The sequence below is a fragment of the Podarcis pityusensis genome, assembly GCF_964106645.2.
Source record: "Podarcis pityusensis genome assembly, chromosome: 4".
Lineage (NCBI taxonomy): Eukaryota > Metazoa > Chordata > Lepidosauria > Squamata > Lacertidae > Podarcis > Podarcis pityusensis.
The window spans coordinates 74,642,674-74,662,093 of NC_138027.1; the positions used below are offsets into that span (position 1 = coordinate 74,642,674).

The window sequence follows — 19,420 nt, forward strand, 5'->3', positions numbered from 1 at the left end:
AAATGTTCCCGACTCTTGATATACAAGATAGAGCCATACATGAGCATGAGATGATCAGTGATTTGAAGTGGGGAGCCTCTGTGAATGGAGGATGCCTGCTGCTTTAGATCATCATGCTCTCACACATGTAGAGTCCCAAACTGTTTACAAACGATATACACACCCCCTTCTTGTGTGTGTTATTTACATATTAGGCAATCAAAACACCTGAAAAGGGCTTATCACAGTCAAATTCTGTTAAACTTTCCTGACTGTGGCTGTGATCGCACATAACACTAAAACAAGCCACACATTTTCTAGCAGATGAGCAAACAAGCCATGGCTTCTTTCTCCATAACTTGGTTTGTTTTCCAGCTGCTCTTTCCTCGTGCCTTTGTAACTTGGCAAGCAGCTAGTTACGACAGCCAAACAAATCATGGTTAAGCAACTCTGTTGGGCTTTGAGAGGATGACAAACCATAGTTAAAACAAGTCATAGTTTGCTGGGCTGGTTTCACATATTAAAACAAAACCACAGTTAGAATAAACAAACAATGGTGTAGCATTATGTGCAAACTAGGCTGTTACTGGAAGCTGCAGAAACATAAAGGCTTGGTTTTGTTTTATGTATAGAAAAATTGAGATTGGTACAAAATGTTAGACAATTTCTGAACTCCTGTGTTTCCTTAATATGTTTGTGTGGCATAGGGTTTAATTGTTTTCTCTGCTTGTTTTTTAAAAAAAACATAGTTGGATTTTAACTTTATTTTCAGGGGTAAGGTATCCAGTATGCCATTTTTATTTAGAAAAGTTTATCTGGTTTTATCTTAGACGCAAAGCAGTTTAGAGTAAATATGCAGAATAATGCAAATAATATTTCTGTTGCAAATTAAGTTCTTCAGTCTCCTCTTGGTGTTTTGTGTATCTACGTGCAGTTTTGCCCACGAATGTGCTGTCTGCTTCATTTGCTGATGTTTGAGTGTTCTAGAGAAACTCCATTAGGCAGTTACCCACTAGAATGAATGTACTGCTTATAGGAACATAATCCATGCGAACATAATCCATGCGGGAGGCACGTTCGCAACCCGCAGCACCGTGTCTGCGCACATGCGGGTTGCGCTTCTGCGCAAAGCACGATTTAGTCTTTTTGCGCGAGCGCCAAAACCCAGAAGTAACCCGTTCCAGTACTTCTGGGTTTTGGTGCGTCTGTAACTCGAAAACGTGCAACCTGAAGCGTCTGTAACCCGAGGTATGACTGTATAAGCCAAATGGCTCCTTAAATCAGGGTTATACTTGCCAAAACGGTATGTATAGTTGCCATTTTGGGGGCCAGCCAACTCAGAAGTTGTATTTTTCAATACGACTTTTTGGTTCCTGAAATTCATTCTAATTGTGCAGATAAAATGTCATGGATAGAATTCTACAAGGATGTTTTGTTAGTGTGTGAAAACGGACAAGATCCAAAATCTCTCTGGCCTGTCCTCAGATGTCTATAATCAATTTAATTTTAAACTGAACAATTTGCCTATTACTCTCCCTTCTCTTCTGCTTACCACCAGGAGAAATCTCCTAGGTGGTGACATGGTAGTACCCTGTTTGTGGGATGTCCTTCCCTTAGACATGTGACTGGTGCTAATAACAAGTCAAAACATGCCTATTTGCCCAGGCATTTTAGGGTTTTTTGTTCCTGAGTGATCAACTTTCTGGGTTTCCTCCTGTGTGAATTTCATTACTCTTACGCTTTATTTCTAAAGTTTGTAAAACTGCAACTTACTCTTCCAGATAGCTTTCAGGTATAATACTTCAGGGTTGCAGTGGGATCATTGAAGAGTTAAATCTAATCCCTCATTGACAATATTTTCCCTAAACTGTGCTGTATACTAATTGGCTAATGTAGTTGCTTAGTTATATTTGCTGTAAATGAATAGAGCACTATATGGAAGGTTAGACTTTGTATCCAGGTGGCTTCTTTCTGTTTTACTTCCACTCCTTCTCTATATTGCCTAACTCTATTGCCTTGTTAACCCCAGAAACATAAAGCAGCGAACAACCCCAAACTTGTGCTCACTCTTTTTAGAATTGTAATTTTCCCTGGGGTCTTGTGATGAAGCCTGTGATATACATTTTCTAAATAAATATGGACATTTTGGCCCATATGTCTTTGGCCACATTTGCACATCAGGCTAAACCACGAAATGCAAAAACTAAAGCAAGCCCAACCAATCCTTAGATGTTCGTGTCCTGTCCTCTCATGCATCTGGAAGGAGAAGCTTTAACTTTCATTTCCTCTTAAGCTGTGCTTGTCATTTTGTCTGAACCTGGGACCATATTTTATCACTAACTGTGGTCATTTTCTATATAAGCTGACTTAATAACTGATGGTTTGAAATTGGCTTACTTTGAAACTGACCATGGTTGGTGTTAAACCACAATCCTGGGTTCAACCAGAATGACAAGCTGAGTTTAATGGAAAGTGAAAGTAAATGCCTCTGAAGTTGTTGTTCTGGTTACACAAGGGAGCGTGGAACAACCACGTGATTTGAAACATACACGGGGTTATTCCTATTCATGCATATTGTGGCGAGCCTTGGTTTAGTGTGACATGAGAATGTGGCCTTTGTTTAAAAAGCTGAGCCCTCCAAACTTCCCAGAAGCTGGTGTTGGTTAGGGCAGAGCAATTTATTTTTCTAAAAGGAAATATACTTCCAGCAGTGACCAGTGTGGTGTGGCAGAGCCCCTCTCCCAACATCTAGGCTGCACTGAGCAAGGCATTGGTGAGCCTGGGGCTGCACAGATACACCAGCAGAGCCAATCCAGCATTCCTGCTCATGCATCTGTACAGCTCCAACCTCCCTCCCGGTAGGCCACAGAGATGCCCTAGCCGGTATTGTGTACTTGTTTATAAATGTTCATAATGAAATCTGAGCAAAATCGCAGTACTCAGATACAGAGCTTTAAAAATAGGAAAATGCAAGTTCACTCAGTTGGGTATACAGTGGTACCGCAGGTTAAGTACTTAATTCGTTCCGGAGGTCCATACTTAACCTCAAACTGTTCTTAACCAGAAGACCACTTTAGCTAATGGGGCCTCCTGCTGCTGCCGCGCCGCTGGAACACGATTTCTGTTCTCATCCTGAAGCAAAGTACTTAACCCGAGGTAATATTTCTGGGTTAGCAGAGTCTGTAACCTGAAGCGTATGTAACCTGAAGCGTAAGTAACCTGAGGTACCACTGTACTTGATGATCTAGTGAGGAAGAAGATAGTATTTTCTCTTTTAACAAGGTCTCATTTGTCATTTGCATAACAAACATAATCAAAAAGAAAACTCAACCTCAAAATCAGACAAGTTTTATAAAACATTGTTCACCTTTATTTCATACAAAAGAACTTGGCTATGAATTAAGAGTCAGATCATTGGTCCATCTGACTCAGTATAGTCTCCTGGCTCTTCAAGGTTTCAGAGAGGGATCTCTCACAGCCATACCAAGAGATACTGGGATTGAACCTGGAATCTTTTGAATGCAAAGCATGTGCTCTGCAACCACTGAGCTATAACCCTTTGTTATAGTTACTTTAAGCTATGGTTTAATGTGAACAAGCAGCCTGCTGGTACAAGCTGCTGAAATTGCAGGCAGTTTCCTTCTCTCCCACTCCTGCTACTGTCAGGAAACAAAGCATGGTCTGACTTGTTGTATCATCCGAATCTGAGCTCATGGTTTGTTTCTGTTCAAACAAACCATGAACAGAAGCATGCCGGTTCTTCACAGGAAACCAGGTCATTTTGTCTATGTTTTAATGTGACATGTGAACCAGGCCAGTGTTCATGACGTGACCATTTTTCTTGTTTTAAGAAATTATAAACACCAGCGTAACATTCTTGGATCTACATTTAATTTTAAGCGGGCTGTTTTTAGAAAATAAGAAACTTTCAGTATTTAAAAACCATTTACAAGAGTAAAAATCCAATTCATTTTTTTTAGATGTGTGGGTTTTTTTACAATCATTTTAATTCATCCTGAGTGCAGTAAATAGTACAGCACAAATGAACTTCAAAAAGAGCATCATGTAGATTTTATGCATTAGACGATCTTAATCTTTATATAACTGATTAAAAAAACTGAAGTAAGATATTGTATTCTAGGTCCGCAGCCAATTGAAGGCCTTTTGGCAACGTGCAAGAGCAACCTGCTGAAGTACTGGAAGAACATGGTATGTAGAATAGTTGTATCTTAGATATTGTGTTTTTATCAGCAGAAATAATTTCTCTTAATAAAACTGCCTTAACGGAGAACAAATTTATGAAAGAAAACAATATTTATGAAGGTATTATAAAGCGCTGAATATTTGAGTACTTGATTGCTATGGTCTTTTGAAAATTTGCCGTTTCCGTTAATTAGCAGGCTAACCATATGAATGATGTAGCCTGCAAGTTTCTCCACAAACCAAGAATAACTTGTCTACTGTATGCTAGTTGCTTGTGGACAGAATATAAATGGGATCAGCTTTTGTCTTACCTTAACTGCTGAATGAACTTTTAGTATGCAAAATGAATGGCATAACTTTTGTAAGTGTGAACACTTTTGACGGCTCATCTGGTATTATTCTGTTCCAGTATCACCTTTTTGTCAATTGGCTAAATGTCAAAAATCTCATGTTGCTACCACGTTCCTGGAAACAGTCCTAATTCACTTCATTTTAACATCTTATATTACCGTAAGTAACCAGTTTTAGTCTGGTTTCAGGTGGAGAAGGAGCACAGGAAAACCACAAAGCAAGCTAGTTTTAACTGCACTCTGATTTTATTGTTGCATGATGAAATACATGCTGAAATTCAGACATGCTGCTTGCTGTTGGTGGGGTTTTAAAATATCCAGTACAACAGCAGCTTTTAATTTGGTATAGTAGGAATCGTGAAGTCTTACCAAATTATTTCCTTTGTGCACTAGTTTGTGAACAAGAGAAATAAGATAAGACACCTAAGTAGAGAGCAAGACAGTTATATCTCCTTTACAGGGTTGCATTCTCCATATTGAAAGCCTGTTTGTAGGTGCCCCTTCCAGCCCACTCCCAACCGAAATGAATAGGCAGCCTTTGCAAGCGAATGCTGTTTGCAGACAGTAAATTACTGGTGGTCTTAACTGTGAAAATTGTACTTTGCGCCCAATATCAGCTATTATGTGAAAGGAAAATTATGTTGGAATGACGCTGATTATGAAAGCTGACTTCTAGCTGAATTTACTTTTAAACTGTTCTTTGTCTGTTATGCTGCTTTCACATGCATAATCTGTCAGTTCTTGGGTGATTTCTGAGATTGGAACCTCGGGTGGCAGCCAGTGACTGCTCAGCTGCACTTGCACTCACAGCATCTCTGGGTCAGCCCACCTGCTTTGCTGTCCAGAAAGTTGATCCCAACTTTAATAAGATGGGCAGGGTTGATCACTATTGACCATGCATTCATTCCTTGCACAATTTCATTCTGAACACTCAGCTTGAGATTTGGAGGTGTGTGTTGCATGCCTCTTATTTTAGGTCCCTAGTTGACTTTTTGTGTTATGTAATTGGAGAGCTGAAACTCGTATAACAATAGGGCCTGCTGTATCCAGATGATAGAATATAGGGCACAAGGCTCATGTGAGCACCATGTTCTCAAGCATAAATTCACCTCTTGGAAAATGTGTTCTTCTGTAGAATAAAATAAGAGATGATGAAATTTGGCCTTTGGCCAAAGGATTCTGGCAGTTTTAAGTTTCATTAGTATATTTCATTGGTCCCCAAAGGCATCACATTTTATACATAGAGAGCAGTCACTTAACAGGGATTGCAAATTGGTAATAGTTATGAAGAAATAAACAGAAGTGTTTCTATTCTAGGATACTATAGGCAAAGAATAAATATGTTCCGGGACTAGGTCAGCTCAGCCACTCAACACTAGTACAGGGTTTCCCGAACTTGGGTCTCCAGCTGTTTTTAGACTACAACCAAAAGTAAAGTAAAGGTAAAGGGACTCCTGAGCATTAGGTCCAGTCGTGGCCGACTCTGGGGTTGCAGTGCTCATCTCGCTTTATTGGCCGAGGGAGCCGGCGTACAGCTTCTGGGTCATGTGGTCAGCATGACTAAGCTGCTTCTGGTGAACCAGAGCAGCGCACTGATACACCGTTTACCTTCCCGCCGGAGCGGTACCTATTTATCTACTTGCACTTTGACGTGCTTTCGAACTGCTAGGTTGGCAGGAGCAGGGAGCAATGGGAGCTCACCCCGTCACGGGGATTCGAACCACCGACCTTCTGATGAGCAAGTCCTAGGCTCTGGTTTAACCCACAGCGCCACCCGCACTATGGCAAAATGTCCTCCATAACAGGGACAGTATTGCTTTATCAATTAGGAGCATAGGAAGCTGCCTTATACTGAGTCACACCCTTAGCCCATCTAGCTTAGTACTGTCTTCACTGACTGGCAGCAGCTTTCTAGGGTTTCAGCCACGGGACATTGCCAGCTTCTCCCGAGCTGGGAATTGGATGGCAATTTTAAGTGTTTTGTCTATCCTCCATTTTACACTACCTCTAAGACAGTGTCTCCCAAACTTGGGTCTCCAGCTGTTTTCGGACTACAGTTCCCATCATCCTGGTCTTGCTACCTAGGGAAACACTGCTCTCTATCCATCTGCTCCTCTCTGTAAACGGGGTTCTGATGTTCATGGCTATCCTAAACCTGGGTGCAGACAGTGCTTCAGGTTTCTGCAAAAAAATGTTTATAGGGAGAGATCCAGTGCTGCACCAGTAGATGCAACAGAATTTCCTAGTCCTCTCCTCCCCATTCCTGCAATCCCTATAAAGCAAATGGGAGACTGCTGGGGAAAAGAAAGAGAGTCTTAAGTCCAGTTTACACAAGAAGATGTCTGTTGTGCAAGCAGGACACCACATTTGGATATCACTCATACTTCAGAATATTCTTATTTGCCAAATGCTTTATAGTCAGATTTGGAAAGAGTGAGTTCAGAAAATTTAGTGATTTTTTTTTTCAGGTTAAGGGTTTAAAATTTTGTACGTAAGAACAGATAAGATCAGATTATAGAATTAGGTAAGACATTAATTGGTTCCGTTTCAGCAATGGAAGTCTTCAGCTGGAGAGCAAAAAGCCAGTGGGTGGCCTCGGGGTGCTGTGGGTACGAGTGTTGCTGAATAATCACTGGCTGACAGCGACATGACAGAGTAGAAGATCAGCCTTACATCTTATACCAGAGAAGCCAGATCACAGGAGACAGTTGACAGGTAAAATTTTGAAATGGAAATGTCCACTACAAATGGGTTGCTGAAAAGAAGAGTCCGACCATTGTAAACTGCATTATTTTCATCCTGTGTTTTTCATTAATTTGCATTGTGGGAAATTTTTAGAACAGTGGCTGTTAAACCTTGTCAAGGTCAACAGAAGCCGTCCGAAGGCCACTGCAAATCTCATGGAATTAAACCCCACGTTTCCACCAAGTAAACACTCAGCAGGAAAGTTCAGCCAGTCTCAGGTCTCTTGATACATACATTTGCAAGCACGTGTTCGTTGCACTCATAATTCACATTTTCTTAGGCATACATCTAAGATGCTTGAAGTATACACTTAAAAATGTGACGTCTGAAGTGGTCCTGAGAGACTAGGACATTGGTGTGATTGGTGTTTCCTGTGAGAGGACTACTGGGATTCAAAAGTACATTCTAAAAAATAGGCAGTTACTCATTAATCACCCCATGTCATGGGGGGACAGGGTCCATACAGCTGTTCTTGCTGTAATTAGAAAGGAGTGGGTCAGCATTCTACCCCCTAGCTGCCTCGTGATGTCTGCAAAAACAGGTCTGAGAAGGGGTGAGAGGTTCTTGTATATAAAGAGCCATGGATGTAATAGGCTGTATTTTTTTCTTTCAAGTTTTGGTGGCCACTAAAGCTGAATCTAGTGGTGAAGTACCTTGTGGTGGAATTACTAATTAATTGTAATAAAATTGTGACTGGTGTCCGTATTAAGTTTTACAAAGAAATGTGTTGTATAGTGGCCTCATCTCTTAGGCTGAAGTGGGTGATGCCAGAAATACAGCCTTTACCAATATTGAAATAGACCTTCCGGCCATTCTATCCTGGGCCATCAAAGGCCAACCTATATAAAAGATAATATGCACTTCTAGGAAATGTATGGATTTGTCTTAGTGAGTCTCAAGGGCAAACCTGTAACCTGTAATTACAGGTTAGCCACCTCTTTACACTTCCTTACATTCCTAAGTTGACACATGAATAATGAAAGAGGACACTCTTAAAATTTCATAGTAATGCACAAGGCTGGAGATGGCCTCGGGGTATATTGGGGCATATCCTATTGTATATCTTTTTTTATCATGAACCACACCTTGAATTGATCCTGCAGGTCAACAGGGAACAAATGCAATCTCTAGATCTTTATTGTAACGTGTTTTCTTATGACCTACATCAGAAAGCAGAATTAACCTTAAACCAGCTTAATATTTTGAGCCATCATTAAGGATGGTTCTTTCTAAAGTAATGCAGGGTAGTGGAATTGGTAGAAAGCTCTTCTAGCCACAGTTGCAGTGCATTGCTCCAGGCATGACTATAAGCCTGAGTGAAAGTTCATGGCTAAACACTACCAGTAGTGGAAGTAAAAATATCGTCTCCATTCCACAAGGTTTTCTGGCCATCATCATTTCTGTCTTTCATGGATTTCGTTTCAATAGCCTGACTTTAATGAACTGCCCAACTACGACTGGACTCTGGGAAATGTCTTGCATTGAATCTAGACAAATTCAAAAGTTGATTTGTAAAGGCTGGAACTTAGTTTTGGCAGCAGAATTATTATATATATTTGTGTTAAGATTTCTTGCAACACAGTGTGTGTGTTGGCTAATGATCACAATTGTTCGTTTAATTGCCTAGTTTGAAACATGAACTTGAGGATGTTTAACTAAGCATCACTTTATTCATTTAGCACTATTAAGCCTATGCTTGGCCCAGCACAAGAGGACCAGCGACAACCTGTTTTTAATCAACAACACAAAATTGTGATCACCCCAATGTCACCGAATGGCCACAGCTTGTAAAAGGTAAATGTCATTGTAATGAGTATGAGTTACTCGTGCGTAAACTGGTGCCTCTCTAGGCTAATTTGCCTTGTTAAACCTTTCTGACTGCACAGCCCTTTCTAATTGTGACTGCCTCTGTCGCTGGCAGAATCCGTCAGTGGGCGTTTCTTGAACCTCTTCCAACATAAAAGTTGTTTGACACCCAGTCTCCTCCTCCTCTCACTGCGCGGGAGTCTTCTGCGCAGGGAGGGCGTGGGTAGCGGAGGACCTGTCCCCTCCTCACTGAGTTCCAGTGAAGAGTCCTGGAGCCCTCTCTCTGATTCACCCATCTGCCCCCCTTTATCCCTGGTGTTGCACTTAAATGCTTCCCCCTCTACTGAGCTGTTTCTCCCCCTGCTGCTGGGTCCTTCTCCAGCATCATCTAGGAGCCTCCCCTTCGCCTCTCGCTCCGATGTCAGTTCCCTGACAGTCATGAACTTTTTTTTAAATGGTGTTTCAAATGCAAATAATGCTTTTTATGCTTCCATAACAGCTTAATTAGCAAGTAGTCTTTAGGAGGACACCATTGAACCAAATACTTTTGAAGTGTCTATCCCTTGCTCTGACTATCAGTGTTAATATTCTATAAAATGTTGTGTGTCGTCCCCCGTCCCCCCCAAGTTATTATATAGGGGAGACTGTCTCTGGTTCAGTAATTGCCAGAAGCAGTCCACCACAGTCCGACCTTAGAAGAAAATGAAAGAATGCACAGATTTGGGGAGAGATCTTCATGATATCTTGCTGACAGTGGGTGCTCAATTTGGCTAAAACAATGATTTTGTTCCAGAAACTTGGTGAAATTGCCAAGTGCAGCAGACTTGCATGCCTTTGCTTTTTCTATCCTAGGAGTTACAGTGGAGGCAACTTCTTGCAGAATGGAGAAGTTCCTTTGAGTGGCATTGGAATTGAGCCACCATATAAAATTGCTAGCTCACGCTGCAGTGTTCAGATTAGTGGGTGGGTGTGTTGCGATCATGCTTTCTGCAGTGCTATTCGGGGCTGAAAACTAAGCACTTGTAAGAAAATTTATTAAACAAAAGCAAACCTTTTGGTTTTGGCAAGGGTGAGCTAAATAATGATAACTTTGATGTTTTCTAAACTTCTTAAGCATGTTATGTTTAATTTTAAAATGCTTTTGTTCAAATAAACAAATACATTCTACACTGTATTTATTTAATGGCTGTTAACCTACCTTTCAGAGAATCTGTCCTCTACAAGGCAGTTTTCAGCATCATGTAACAACACTGATAGACTGAAATTCCATAATATTTATTTTTTTGAAAAGCAAACAATAAAATGACATTTAAAAGATAGCAGATAAAACAATTCTTAAAAAACAGTGCCATAATTTTTTTCAAATGCTGTCTAGAATAAAGAAGAGGTAAAAATATTTTCCTGGGGAGGGTATTCTACAAATGCAGAATCATCACAGAAAGGGCTGTGTCCTTGTAGAAAACCAGCACTGTTGTAGAATAAAGTTTTAACTAGCGCAGAACTTTGGATATCTGAACAACATAAAAAGCTGCTTTATACTTACTAATAATAAAACACTGTCAACTGAGCTTCTGGAAAGCTTAGAAACATAGGCTTGTTGGAATCTCGAAACATACCAAGGCCACTTTTTAATATAGCACAAGGATTAATATAGCTCAGCTGAGCTGGTACTGGCAAAATAATGATAATAAGAATGACAAATTATTGGGACAGCTAAAAATGCGGAAGTATTGTAAACAATGGTTTTTATGAAGCATTTGATGTGAGAATAGAAAGTACTATGTAAAAGAGGTGTACAATATGTAAAAGTTGATAATTGCAAAAGTAGACAACCGTGAGTGTATGATGAGCAGCTTATATCTGTGCTTGTATCGTTGTAAGCAGCCTTAACCTATAGGTAACTTTCATTTGAAATCAGTAGGACTGACTTCTAAGAGAATATGTTATTGGTATTAATGAATCACATAATATGCTAGTTGTATCACTTTTCCTCTTAGCTGCATACAAAATGCTCACGTTTTTATTTAAACCTTTACAGATCACCAGGAGAACCTCACTCTGAAAATATTGAAGCTAGCCGAATGTAAGTATAACTAGCATATCAAAAGAGTGCATTTGGTATACAGTGGTACCTCGGGTTAAGTACTTAATTCGTTCCGGAGGTCCATACTTAACCTGAAACTGTTCTTAACCTGAAGCACCACTTTATCTAATGGGGCCTCCTGCTGCTGCTGCGCCACTGGAGCACGATTTCTGTTCTCATCCTGAAGCAAAGTTCTTAACCTGAAGCACTATTTCTGGGTTAGCGGAGTCTGTAACCTGAAGCGTATGTAACCTGAGGTACCACTGTCTTTTGTGTGAAACCCAGATGCAATATCAGAGTTGCATTACCTCCATTCTTCAACAGCTACCTTTAAGTTGTACTTGAGAAAAAATATTCATTGTTCACTTCTTCAACATGATGGTTTGCCCAGATTAGGTACATTGAGAACACGATCATTTGCCTAGATTAGGTATGTTGAAATCAATGGGAAATCACATTAGTCATGACTTGACTTTTGCCACTGATTTCAGTGGAATCTAAGTGCAGCTAACTTGGCAAGGATCCAATCCATAGATCTCTTTGATGTTTTTGCTATGACAGTTCCTAGAGCCAATAACGCAAGCTGCTCCTAAAGGTGAATTACAGCTCACTGCCTTGGCAGGTAAACTGTGCTAGTGAAAAATGTCACATCACCCACCATGTGCTCATTCTGTATGGGAATATAAATGACTGCTCTGGATCACAACCAGAGGCTTCTTCAACTTTTATTATCTACAACTAAAATTAAGCAGTGTCCAATTGTTTAGTGATACAGAAAATACTAGGTCAGGCTCATGAGTAGAAAAGGTACTGGTCTAACTACCAGACTTTGTAATTTCTGCTTCTTGTTATTTCAGTGTTTCTGGTTTATGATACCTGGTTTATATTCTGTGTGGCTTTTTGTGGTGATTTATATATTTTATGTTTTGTAATGGACCACATTGGAAATCTTTGGGTTGAAAGGCAGGCTATACATTGTCATACTAGTATTAATAACTGTAAATAATTTGCTTCATTATACTTGTGCTTTTCATATTATTGTAACTTGAAATAATCTAAATTTTGAAGCTACAGCTGCAATTTAATTCCATTTTATTTATTAGATCAAAATAATTTAACTCAGATTCTTTTATTTGCCAACGGCTCAACTAACTGCTAATATGGAGTTAAACTGTTTGTAAGTGGGCAAAATCCATTCATTAGTCTAGATAATACTTAAAAGAAGAAAGCAATTAACCCTCTTCCTGCTCTAACAGATTTGATAGGGTGGAAACAACTGATGACAAATATTGTTGATGTGTAACTTGGTTAGAAAGAGGACCAAGAGGAAATGAGTCAAAATATCAGGCATTTTTAACCAGCTTCCTCTGAGAATCTTACTTTTTGTTAACTGTGACGTTCAGAGCTAGAGGGAGTACCAAAGCTGGTTTGCATGTAACACTAAACCATGCTTATGTATGTACAGAAGCGGGAAAGATCCCAAGTGAGGCTACAAGTTTGCATACTCCTCTCTCCTCCCTCACAGCTAGAAGGACTTCACTAGTGTTTACTTTGTTACTTCGAATTCCGGCTTGTGTATGAACCAGAGATCCAGGATTATAACTCTAATCAGTTAGACAAGCCAGTTTCATAATCCATGATTTGAAGGTGGCTTGCTCTATAACTGACCAAAGTTCATTTAAACCACAATCTCTGATTCTCACATAACAACAAGGTAGGACTGTGGAAATGGAAAGAAAGTGCTGGCAAAGTCATTCTCCTGACTGCATGAGATACGTATGAGTCCAAGGCTTTGCTTATGAGTCCAAGGCCATGGTTTAGTATTAGTATGTAAGTAAACTCATGGTGATTGTGAAAGTTAACTCTGTCTAACACTGGTTGATTAGTTAGATTTCAGTAATTCCCAATTTATGCATTTGAAAAATGATAATAAAATACTTGCCAAACCTAAGAATACTGATGTTAGTAAAATAATTGTCAGGCCCATAGTATATTGTATTTAATTGCCAGTGCGTGCATTCCCATAAAATTTGACAACGTATTTGTTTCCTTTGCTGTCTTCCGAAAACGGTTCTTCCAGTATATAGAGTAGCGTCTGTTCCTTTTACATTAAAACAAGATATTTTTTAAAAACCAAGAAGCAGACCCAGCAACCACAAACAAAACCATCAAAATAAGTTTTCGTCATGTGCCACCAAAAGCTGGAGACAAAATTATTGTTTTGCTTGGCACCTAAAAAGTTACAACTCAGCACCTCATTGGTATACCATGGAGCGAGATTCCAAAAGTTGTGGGCCACAGTGGAAGAGGCCCTATCCACAGTTAGCCACCTGCTCTCATGATGGGAACACTCAGTAGAATAGCTCAATATATAGGTAGATTCAAACAAGATTGGGCAGTCTTTCAGATAATTAGTCCCAGGCCCTTTAGGGTTTTCAAGATCATAACTGTCCCAGTGAAAACTACTCAGAAGCAAACAGCCATAATGTAATTGTACAGTAATGATAATTGTGCTGAGTATTCCAGTTGCAATAGATGTGTGGGATATAAATCATCTCAAGAATATCTGTACGTAATTACACATTCTATTTTACTTAGTTTATTTCCTTGTTTGTATGAAATTGTTAAAATAAATCTGTATAGTAGCCATCATTTGAAACAGAGGGGCTTAGGCTAGTATTTCTTAGAACACAAACCCCCCAATTCCTCTAGGAAAAAATTACTTCATGAATTTTGTGAGGATTCATACACTTAAAGGTTGTTTTTTATTTTATTTTTTTATTTGTTTTAAACTGTAAATACTTACAGCATGGCTAATATCAAATAATATTCTCTCCTTGGAATGTCCTTTGCATGCAAAGTCTTGTTACAAGGTCCATATCATAAAGATCTGCATGGGGTACTTCTGGAAGGTTTTATTTGGAATTAAAATAATTCCAAATAAAATGGAGAGTTTGTGTTTTGGAGTTCACTTATATATTCTTAGCCTAGTGAGCACTATATTTTGAGACATCAGTTTTCATTAAATAATTTATTCAGATGTGTTTTATGTAAGAGATTTACAACTCCTGTAGTCTTGACTTCGATGGTGAATTGGAATGATCCCAATAATATTTTAACAATTTTATTTGAGACATAACTTCAAGTTTTTGCTCAGACTAGCAGAAATATTGAGCATTTCTGCTCTGTGTACTACCCAGCAAAACTGAAGCATTAAGAGATCAGCTATTGGAAACTCATCATTGAGTTCTTTAATCATCAGTTCTCATCGTTGAGTCTCTAATTAACCACTGTTCCCTGTTTTATCCAAAGCAGGAAACTATGGTCACCAGCTTAAGAGCAAGCCAGGATCTTAAACCTTGTTTTGAACTTGGCTTGACAATTAAATATCCCTGTTAAAAACTGACAACTAGGGGGGGAAATGTTTTAGTATAGTATGGCAGAATGGAATTACAATGCAGACAGACGTATTTGCATATGAGGCATGGAAGCCCCAGCAGCATCACCAGTAATGAGAGATGATGAGACTCATAGTCCATATCATTTGGAGAAGCCAGGTTCTAGTCATACACTAAATTTCTACATTATTGTGGATTTCAATATACAGTCATACCTCGGGTTACAGACGCTTTGGGTTGCATGATTTCGGGTTGTGCACTGCGCCGAACCCGGAAGTACCAGAACTGGTTACTTCCAGGTTTCGGTGCATGCGCAGAAGTGATAAATCGCGCCTTGCGCATGTGCAGAAGCGCCGAATCGCAACCCGGTCGTGCGCAGATGCGGCGCTGCGGGTTGCAGACGAGCTTCCTGCACGGATCACATGCACAACCCGAGCGTCCACTGTAATGAGAAGGAGTGCATATATGTATATGAGGAGCTTAGTAATTATTGTAACTGAATGATTTGTTGGAACCAAACTGACAAGTATTGACCATAACCCTGTCCTAATTAAGTACTTTTGAAAGTTCTGTTACTTAAATCTTTCCAGTTGAAAGTAATCACATTGAAATGCTGAGCTTGGGGAGGGTCTTTGCCCCAGACTTCAATAATCTACATTTTTTAAAGAAGCAGCAGACAAGTTTACACATTCACAAACTATACTGTGCATCAGACCTATTATTATTATTATTATTATTATTATTTAGCAGGTGCATCTTGCATTTCAGGATCTCTTGATGTGCAATATCTCTTAAATTGAGAGAGATTACTTTAGAGCCTCACTAATCTGTGCTTTGCCGACCATTTGAATGAGCTTGTATATGAAAGCCATACTAATCCTTGTGCTTACTGTTTGGATGTTTGGTACAGGAAGCGAGCAGCTGCAAAGCATCTAATAGAACGCTACTACCATCAGTTAACTGAGGGCTGTGGAAATGAAGCCTGCACGAATGAATTTTGTGCTTCCTGTCCAACTTTCCTCCGTATGGATAACAATGCAGCAGCCATTAAAGCCCTCGAGCTTTATAAGATTAATGCAAAACTCTGTGATCCTCATCCCTCCAAGAAAGGAACAAGCTCAGCTTACCTAGAAAACAATTCCAAAGGTGCCCACAACAACTCCTGCACTGACAGAAAAATGAACAAAAAAGAAATGCAAGGCCCAAGAGATGACTTTAAAGGTAAGGCATTACCTTTAACACGGGCTGCCAATCTGCTTCAGGTCCAGTTTCAAGGTGTTAGCGGTAAGTCTTAAACAAGTGGAGACCTAGGCACTTGAAGGAGCATCTCTCTATACTAACCTGTCCGTGTAGCCAGTGAGGCTTTCCTTTGCCTCCCAGTTTTAGAGGCTGTACATTACGTGGAGATGGGGAAGAGGGTCATTTCTTTGCTGGTGCCCAGTGATGGAAAACCCTCCTTTCAGAAACAGGCACCTTGCTTTGTTGCTTGATTAAGAACCGATTATTCAGTCGGGCATATCTGTTGCTTTATACTGTGTTCCATTTTGTGTTTTAAGATGAGTGCTGTTGGTTTATTTTACGTACCTTATTTTTATTTGATGAATCCTTGTTTTAAATGAATTACTTACACTGCCCTGAGATCAAGCAATATAGGGCAGGCTATAAATATTTGAATAAATAAAATACAATAAGGTGGCTTGTTTCAACAAACCATGGTTAAGATTAACCACCATTTTGAATTCTGACATGGTGTTAACCTGGTTAATTGAAATCAAAAGTGAAAACTTTGCAGCACCCCCTTTACAGCTGTGCCAGAGCAGAGTGGGGAGCTGTGAGACCAGGGGGATGGTTTATCGTGACACTGAACACAGTCCTAGTTTCTAATTCAATCTTCTTTAGTCATAATAAAGTGCCAAAGTTGTTGTATGCCTGCTGAAGTTGGTAAATAGTGGGTCTCTGCTTAATACATACTTCTGCTTAATACATAGATTTTAACCTAAGTTCAACAGTTTAACCTAAGTTTAACCTAAGTTCAACAGAGGTTTTCTGCTTTGTGTTTAACATTGTAGATGTGACATTCTTAACAGAAGACAAAGTCTATGAAATCCTTGAGCTATGTAGAGAAAAAGAGGACTATTCACCTTTAATCCGTGTCATTGGGAGAGTATTTTCTAGCGCTGAAGCTTTGGTACAGAGCTTTCGAAAAGCCAAGCAGCATACTAAGGAAGAACTGAAATCTCTTCAAGGAAAGGATGAAGATAAGGATGAAGATGAAAAGGAAAAAGCTGCCTGTTCTTCTGCCATGGAAGAAGATTCGGTTGCACCATCATCATCATCATCGAGAACAGGCGATGCTGCGCAGGGGGATAACAACCTACAAAAATTAGGCCCAGAAGAAGTGTCTGTAGACATTGATGCAGTCAGACGGGTCTACAGTAGATTGCTTTCTAACGAAAAAATAGAATCTGCCTTTTTAAATGCACTTGTGTACTTGTCGCCCAATGTGGAATGTGACTTGACTTACCATAATGTGTACTCTCGAGATCCTAACTATCTCAACTTGTTTATTATCGTTATGGAAAATGGTAATCTTCACAGTCCTGAGTACCTGGAAATGGCACTGCCATTGTTTTGCAAAGCAATGAGTAAGCTACCCCTGGCAGCTCAAGCGAAGCTGGTCAGATTGTGGTCAAAGTATAGCGCAGACCAGATCCGACGGATGATGGAAACGTTTCAGCAGCTTATAACCTACAAGGTCATAAGCAACGAGTTCAACAGTCGCAACTTAGTGAATGACGACGATGCCATTGTCGCTGCTTCAAAGTGCTTAAAAATGGTTTACTATGCAAACGTAGTGGGAGGGGATGTGGACACGGATCATAACGAGGAGGAAGACGAAGAGCCAATCCCAGAATCCAGCGAGCTAACGCTTCAGGAACTGCTGGGCGAGGAGAGAAGAAATAAAAAAGGACCCCGAGTAGACCCACTGGAAACGGAACTTGGTGTAAAAACTATAGATTGCCGAAAACCACTTATCCCCTTTGAAGAGTTTATCAATGAGCCACTGAATGACGTTCTAGAAATGGACAAAGATTACACCTTCTTCAAGGTAGAAACGGAAAACAAATTCTCCTTTATGACGTGCCCCTTTATATTGAATGCTGTTACGAAAAACCTGGGATTGTATTATGACAACAGAATCCGTATGTACAGTGAAAGGCGCATCACCGTACTCTACAGTTTAGTTCAAGGACAGCAGTTAAATCCGTATTTGCGACTCAAAGTGAGACGGGATCACATCATAGATGATGCTCTTGTCCGGGTAAGTGGCGTATTGGTGTAAAAAGGTGTTTGCCCATGTTTGAAAATAAAATAACTAGAAGCCAGATTGTTACTATGTTATCGACTCAGGTTTCCTGGTGTCTGAAGTATTATAAGCACTAGTTGAGGTTACCATTGCTTTGGGGGACTGATGTGTGGAGGAGCAGCCTGCCATGTACACATGTGCCGTATCGTTCCCAGAATTACTCCTGGAAAAACATTTGAACCTATGTAAAACGTGTATGGCTTTTCTTTTGCTAAAACCAAAAAGCCATCACATTAGAATTTTAATCTGTGCACAAATGTTCCTGGAATATTTTGATTTGGCACACTATGGCTTTTATCCACAGATGACCATTCAGAAAGAGACTTGAGGTTCTTGGAAGTTCATTGATGGATAATGGTACATTGCATGTTGTGACAGCGGTGGGGGAAAATTACACTGCTTTATTTCAGGTGTGCATTTGATGGGGTGTATTGGTTGGCAATACTCGTTTAACTATCTGTTTCAGAGTGTCCCCATAATTTGGTCACATTCATGGGCAATTGTCACGTGAAACAGTTTGTGGTATAAAGCAGCAGTCAGGTACTCCAGCGTGTGAGCCTAATAAGCCCAGTAGGCCTCCCTCTTTGTCCTGTGAAGCCATTTTGACCAAGCCACGCCTACCTTCTACACCCCTGTTGCAGGTAAAAAGATTCAGCTCCCTGCCAAAAGTGGAATTTTCAGGCACTGTCAGTTCAGCTAGCTGGTGCTGATTGCAAAACCATGTTCCCGTACAAGCATCAATGATAATCACACTTGCCCCTGTAAAGGCACAGGGCTTCACAAGCACTGGCGTTCAGTGGAGGCATCCACACCTACAAAGCACTGTGCCTTGACCTGTGCAGTTTGATTTCAAACAACACAAGCAAAATAAAGCACTTCACCCATCCCGCCTTTCAGAACGTCACACAGAGCTATGGGGACCTAGGCATCCAGGCCGCCAGCTGGAAACTGTTGCTCGTCCCCGTCCCCCACAATTTAAAAAGAAAGAAGATAAAAATGAAAACACCACCTTCTGTAAAACTTATTAAAGCCTTTCCCTCCCTGTGTGTGAACTGATTGTTGTTGTTCCTTCCCAAAGACATCTCCCGCTTCCACGACATGCAGACACATGTAGAATCATAGAATCGTAGAGTTGAAAGGGACCCTAGTGATCATCCAATCCAACCCCCTACAATGTAGGAATCTCAGCTAAAGCATCCATGACAGATGGGCATCCAACCTCTGCTTAAAAACCACCAGTGAAGGAGAGTCCACAACCGAGGGAGACGGTTCCACTGTCAAAGAGCTCTTAACTGTCAGAAAGTTCTTCCTGATGATCAGTCAGAATTACCCTTCTTGTAGAGAAGAGGCAATTTGCTCCACGGAACTGGTGGTATAAACCCCTAGCCTCTTCATTGCAAGCCTTTCTGTGGTTCATCTTAACTGTTTGAAGCTCAACCTGCCCCTCACAAAGCCGAACTGGAACCATTAAAAATTCTCTCATTCAGTC

General features: G+C 40.2%; 1 protein-coding gene across 5 annotated transcripts in view; it reads left to right on the forward strand.

Moving 5' to 3' along the window:
- Nucleotides 1–19,420, forward strand: part of UBE3A (ubiquitin protein ligase E3A) — a 36,541-nt gene that overhangs the window by 3,478 nt on the left and 13,643 nt on the right. For 2 of the 5 annotated variants that reach the window (XM_081001311.1, XM_081001310.1), the window contains 6 exons: nt 4,121–4,188; nt 7,084–7,247; nt 8,957–9,071; nt 11,122–11,166; nt 15,475–15,785; nt 16,634–17,886. In XM_081001311.1, the coding sequence (XP_080857437.1) occupies nt 9,052–9,071; nt 11,122–11,166; nt 15,475–15,785; nt 16,634–17,886 (1,629 nt within the window). In that variant the 5' untranslated portion in view covers nt 4,121–4,188; nt 7,084–7,247; nt 8,957–9,051. The remainder of the gene's footprint in view (nt 1–4,120; nt 4,189–7,083; nt 7,248–8,956; nt 9,072–11,121; nt 11,167–15,474; nt 15,786–16,633; nt 17,887–19,420) is intronic. The other 3 variants (XM_081001313.1, XM_081001312.1, XM_081001314.1) reach the window with 2 other exon arrangements.